Here is a 6,467-nt window from a genome sequence, read left to right on the forward strand (position 1 = left end):
GCCCAGACTTGAAAAGTTCTATCAGAGACCCAAAAAAAAAAAAAAAAAAAAAAAAGCAGGACAGTGTTTCACGCCTGTGATCTGAACACCTGGGACACCAAGATCTACATTATATAGTGAGACTGTCCAGAAAGGAGGAGAGAGGGAGAGGGGAAGAGAGAAATGGAGATCGAAGGAATGGGTGGGCAGGTAGAAAGAGAAAGAAAATAAGAGATACATAGGGCACTAAACTGGGAGAATGGGTGGGTTCTCTTGAAAGAGCTTGCTAGTATTCAAATACTTTATTTCTAATAAAAATACTTAGAAACAGCCAGGTGGTAGGAGTTTATGTCTTTAATCCCAGCACTCGGGAGTCAGAGGCAAGCGACCTTTGGAGTTCAAGGACATTTCGGTCTACAGAGCAAGTTCCAGGACAGCCAGGGATGTTACACAGAGAAACCCAGTCTCGGAAAACCAACCAAACAAACAAACCTTATAAACCAACGAGCCTAGAAACAACCACCATTTGACTTTCCAAGAAGAGTTCATTAATAGGAATTCCCACTTAGCTTACTATAGAGATAACAGTGACAGCTAGGCTAGTGAAGGTGTCAGCAGAACAAAGGAGATTTATTTGTCCCAAAGGGTCAGAGGGCAGGGATAAGGGACACAGACAGGAGATAGAGGGAGAAGAAAAAGGGAACAGGGGAAAGTGGAGAGGGATATCTGTCCCAGAGGACAATGGAGATAGAGAGGATAGAGAGGAGACAGATATGACCCATAGGAAAATGACAGTTTGTAAACATACAAGGGAAAAACCCTGTGCTAAGATGAAGTGTTTACTTTAATTGGGCATGGAGATTAGGTGAGCCAAAGGGGGCTTTTGATTGCTGGACTTCAATATTTGGTGGCTGAACCTTGTAATCAGCCTCGGGGGAAGAGGGAATGGCCAAATAAGGGAATGGACCTTGGGGGCTAGCTTCCAGAATGGGGGAGAAGGGCAAGGCTTGCCAGAGCCACCTGTTCAAGTGGGCTAGAGTCCCTTCAGATGGAAACCTGGGTGCCACTGGCTCCCAGGCTCTGTGATGGAGCCCTTCACTTTACAGACCCCTTCCCTTCCTCCTGGACCGACACCAGAAACCTACACCCAGTTTCTAGCTGGTTGGGCACCTGCAGCTCCCAGGTTTTTGCCTTCATTAACAGGCATGGGTCCGTGCTCACCACCTTCCATCTTTAAAGGCCATCTCACACTTGTTTAGAAGAAGTAAAGCAGTGTGTGATAGTCTAAAGCAGCCAGCGTTCCTTATGACCTGTGAGAAATACAGGGCATGGCCCCTCAGTATGACCTACGGGGTCCTCTGGCGTTGGTGCAGCAGTGTGCCCCACAGACCTTCAGGGGCCACTGGGGCCACTCCTGCTGGGGTCACTGAGGCCATGGAAGTCCCAGAGTTCCCTTCTTTCACCTGTCAGTTTCTCTCAGCAGTTCAGACTTTGGGAGATCTTGTTTGGGTTGGGGCCTTTCGAAAGCTAAAACAATCATGGCGTTTGGATGGTTTTACAAGAGAAGTAACACATCCAGCTCTGCTTCCGTCCACAGGTCAGCTTGGACTCCCGAGTACGGGAAGGCATCAACAGAAACATGGTGGATCCCTCCCAGCACATATTTGATGATGCCCAGCTTCAGATTTACACCCTCATGCACAGAGACTCCTACCCCCGCTTCATGAACTCCACCGTCTACAAGGATTTGCTCAAGTCCTTAGCTGAGAAAGCAGTGGAGGCATAGGTGGCTTCGAATATATTTATTATTAATAAATCCAGAAAATAACTCACGGACTGCATCCAGCCCAGGAAGTCTAGAGGTAGGATGTCCTCTGCTAGAGTGGTTCTCGGACTGTTGTAGCAACAATGTCTCCCTCATCAGAGAGCTAGAGACTCACAGTGTAACTGCAACCGCCTTTAGTAATACCTGTCCGGAAAAAAGGGTGGTAGGACAGCCTTAGAAAGACTGTCCGCTCCCACTCACAGTAACAGTAGCGTGTTCTCGAGGGCAGGGCATGCACTAGCCTCTGCTCTGCCTGCAGCGGACACACAGAGAGCAAATGGCGACACTTTTGTTTTGCATGAGTTAAAATCCTATTCCCCCTCCAAAGACAAGGCATTCAAGTCTTTCCTAACTAACCCTTCCTCCAGTCTGAATACTTCACTTAGCACCGTGCCAGGACTGAAAGTCACAGTTCATGAAAATGTGACAATTCCTTGTGAAAGAAACAGTAACCGCCAGCATGGGTCATGGTGGTGGAGCACACTGTGCTCTAGGTGGGCCAGCCTTGGGTATTTGCCAAGAAACGCGATGCTGAAGTGAAGATGCTTCCGTCAGAAAGGATGGCCATATTATCAGAATCTACTAACCTGAAGAATGAATTTTCAATTTAATAGTTTGTTCGTTATGTTCACAAAGCTTCAAATAAGCATATTTTAATTTTTATTGAAAGAAATGTGGGTATTTTCACGCGGAAAAATAAAGCATAAAAGTTTTCTCTTAATCTTGAATTATTTGAAATGGAATTGAGGAACATGGATCATTCAGGGATGCATGCAATCCATCTTTCACCTCCCAGACGAGTGTTCTGTCTTTACATGCCATGATTTGATTTTTATCACAGCAAATGAAATGACCTCATAGTTTACAGGTAAAAGTCGTTATAGACCTAAGCCACTGTCTTAGTTAGGGTTCCTATTGCTGCAACGAAACACCATGACCAAAAGGCAAGTTGGAGAGGAAAGGGTTTATTTGGTTTACACATTCACATTGCTATTCGTCACTGATGAAAGTCAGGACAGGTTGCTTGGCTACCTGATTCTATGCATGCTGGGAGAAAAGAAGAGATATACTGATTTAAACGATCTGTACCCTATTCATCATAATTTTGCTGAAAATAAACTTTTTAGCTCTTCTACTGCCTGAAAACATTGTGTAGCCCACTAACTTTCCCCTCTAGAATTCCCTGATGATTTAATTCCTTTCTTAACTAACTTTCTTCATTAAGGAGTTCACTGGCTGTACACAGATCTCTCTCTCTCTCTCTCTCCCTCTCTCTCTCCCTCTCTCTCTCTGTGTGTGTGTGTGTGTGTGTAACCTGCTAGGACCGGGGAATTGCTGGTTATAAGGAGATATATATATATATATATATATATATGAACATTTGTAATGGATGGAACAAGAATGAAGGGCAAAAGAGAAAAGAAGACGATTGCACTGGAGGGAAGTGGGCTTGCACACATGCAGGTCTGCTTGCTGACCACAGGAAGAGGTCACATGGGTTAACTAAAGATGGCAATGACCAAGTGGGCAACCAAACCATAAGAAGGCAGCCATGATGGTGCTGATAAAAACATTGATGGCACATGGTTGATACAGGTCAACAGCACATCCAGCCACTGAGTTTCCCTCCCAACACCACCACATCTGCAGACTTTCTATGCTGCAGGACATTTGCTTGCCCTTCTATCCCCTTCTTTCCTATCCTTATTATTTAATCTTCTTTTGGGATTCCATGATGCCAGGGCATGATGGGTCTGGGTCTGCACTGCTATAGTAGTGATGGCAGCTCTTAACCATGCCCTTCTGTTGGGAATACAAATGTCCTTGTATACACAGTCACCAGTAAAACCAGGAACATTAAGTAACGGAGTTGTCTTTTCAAAAGAAAAGATGAAAAACCTGTTTTTCTATCTAGGAGGCTGGGAACTGAAGGTGATTAATAACCTGTGATATTTGATATCTGAAGGGCCAGGACTTATCAGTCTTTCTCAACCAAGACGGAAGATACTTATTAGCCTAAATGACCCTTATATTATCTGCATAGCGAGGGCCTCCCCTAAGCTCCTACAACCAGGACCAGAGGTGGCTAATAGGCCAAATGACCTCTACACTATCTGTACGACCAAGACCATGCCAGATCCTTCCCTAGGCCCTTAAGATAATACAAGCAGCCTATCTCTAGAACTCATCTTCTTGGAAGAAATCACATCTTTTGCGTTTCTATACAATCATGCCTTCTTATGCACCAGGAATTTATTACATCAGAAAATTTTAACATGGTGTTGTTGATGCCTATTAAGCCTCCTTACATCCTCACTGGTTATCAAATTAGATCACAGTCACTGAGGCCCCTCAGGTGATTTAAGATTCACTTCATTAAGTATATGTATGTGGGGGTATGTGCATGAGTGTTGTGCACACAGAGCTAAGATTTACTTCATTAAGTGTATGTATGTGGGGGTATGTGCACATGAGTGCTGTGCACACAGAGATAAGATGTTGCATCCTATAGAAGGTGGTGACGCACGCCTTTAATCCCAGCGTTCAGAAGGCAGGCAGAATTCAAGATCAGCCTGGTCTACAGAGCGAGTTTCAGGACAGCCAAGTCTACACTGAGAAACCGTGTCTCAAAAAAACAAAATAAAATAAAATAAGACGTTGGATCCCTGGAGCCAGAGCTACAGATAATTCCGAGCCATCTAACATGTATGCTGGGAACTGAACTCAGGTCCTCTGCATGTATAATCAATACACGCTCTTAACTGCTGTCATCTCTCTAGCCCCACCTTGGTGACTCTCCACATGAGGTTTAAAAAAAGTGTTTTCTCTCCAATAACAGAACTTCATTCTTTGATTTAATCAATAACTGAGGAACTTATACAATGACTAGTGTTAACAAGCATGTCCCCAAATCAAAGGCATTCTATCAATTCCAGGCTGGCAGTTGCCCCCATGTACAACCCAATAACAAAATATAGCATTGGAAGTCCACACCTGACAGAGAACATTCTTAGAGCCATAGCTTACGTCATGTCTTAGTTACTTCTGGATTGCTAGAATAAACCATTTATAAAAGAAGGCATTTAATTTGAAGCTTACAGTTGCAGAGGGTTAGAGTTTATGGCCGTCATGGCAGGGCCCATGGCAGCAGAGAGGCAGGCAGCTAGCGCAGTATCTGTGGGTTCAAATATAGATGCACAAGCACCAGGCAGAGAGAGTTAACTGGCAATGGCATGGGTATCTTGAAACTTGAAAGGCCGCCCCAGTGACATAGCTCTTCTAACAAGGCCATACTTCTTAATCCTTTCCAAACAGTTCCACCAGCTGTGAACCAAAACATTCAAAACATATGAGCCCATGGGGTCATTCTCATGCTAAATAGCACAGTTCTCCAGCCAAAAGTTGTAATGTGGCTAACTAGGACATTACAGCAACTAAAGTAATGACAGGTGAGCCTAGTCAAAAACATACATGTTCTGAGGTTCACTGACAGCATCTCAGGATAAAGGCCTACTACTCCACCCAGACCGAAAGAACCCATTATGTTCTAAAATAACCTTTATCTCTGAGTCTCCACAACCTCAAAAAAAAATAACTTTAAGATAAACTATGTAGATAGCTGTTTTATGAACATGACTGTGTACTATGTGTATGCAGTGTCCTCAGAGGCCAGAAGAGGGAGTCAGATCCCTCGGAATTGGTTATTGGTGAATGCTGAGACTCATCCTGGGTTGGAAGAGCAGTTAACAGCTGGACCATCACTCCAGCCTGTCTTAAATACAAATATAAACCTCTCAGTAATTGTTAACTTTTTCGTTTTGGCTTTATCTCGCACTTGGTACTGTAGTCTCTGGTCACCACCTCACAGGTCTTTTAATATACTCCACCACTGAATTCCTTCTTCAAATTGTTCTTTGGCATTTTCCCTTGTTCTCAATACATAAGCATCAGAATGCTCAGTCTATTTACAAGATGTGTGTGTGCGTGCATGCTGTTGGATGAGTTTATGTGTACTATGTGCATGCAGGTATCTGTGGAGGCAAGGTGACAGATCTCCTAGATAGTATAGTTATATAGGCAGTTGTGAGCCACCACCCAGTGTGTGCTGGGAATCAAACTTGGGCCCTCTAGGAGGGCAGCGGGTGCTCTAACCACTGAGCCATCTTTTCAGGGCCACCTCCTCATGTTTTATTAAACTCAAATACACAACTATTATTATTTTTTTAAAATTACTTGTGACAGAAATGTATGTGGACTCCCTTTTTTTTTTAAATATTTATTTATTATATATACAATATTCTGTCTGTGTGTATGCCTGCAGGCCAGAAGAGGGCACCAGACCTCATTACAGATGGTTGTGAGCCACCATGTGGTTGCTGGGAATTGAACTCAGGACCTTTGGAAGAGCAGGCAATGCTCTTAACCTCTGAGCCATCTCTCCAGCCCTGGACTCCCTTTTTAAAGAAGGAAGTCTGTAGAAGCTCTAGTATCCATGTGCCTGTCCTGGTTTAGGCATCAACTGCCCTTTGCTTCATCACAGAAGGTTGCATTGTTTTGGCAAAAGGCAAAAGCAAAGAGCCCTAGATAAGGCTCATGTTGGCTTCGTCATCGGTGTTTTTCAGCGTCCTCAATATATTGTGGCATGGGATAGGACACAGTGAAT

General features: G+C 43.9%; 1 protein-coding gene across 4 annotated transcripts in view; it reads left to right on the top strand.

The window, feature by feature from the left end:
- The window catches only part of Rgs20 (regulator of G protein signaling 20), a 68,906-nt gene extending 65,969 nt beyond the window's left edge, over positions 1–2,937 (top strand). For all 4 annotated transcript variants that reach the window (XM_005362249.2, XM_026786771.1, XM_026786772.1 and 1 more), the window contains one exon: positions 1,577–2,937. In XM_005362249.2, coding sequence (XP_005362306.1) covers positions 1,577–1,765 — 189 coding nt within the window. In that variant the 3' untranslated portion in view covers positions 1,766–2,937. The remainder of the gene's footprint in view (positions 1–1,576) is intronic.
- The last annotated feature ends 3,530 nt before the right edge of the window (positions 2,938–6,467 follow it).

The sequence above is a fragment of the Microtus ochrogaster genome, linkage group LG5, assembly GCF_000317375.1.
Source record: "Microtus ochrogaster isolate Prairie Vole_2 linkage group LG5, MicOch1.0, whole genome shotgun sequence".
Classification (NCBI taxonomy): domain Eukaryota; kingdom Metazoa; phylum Chordata; class Mammalia; order Rodentia; family Cricetidae; genus Microtus; species Microtus ochrogaster.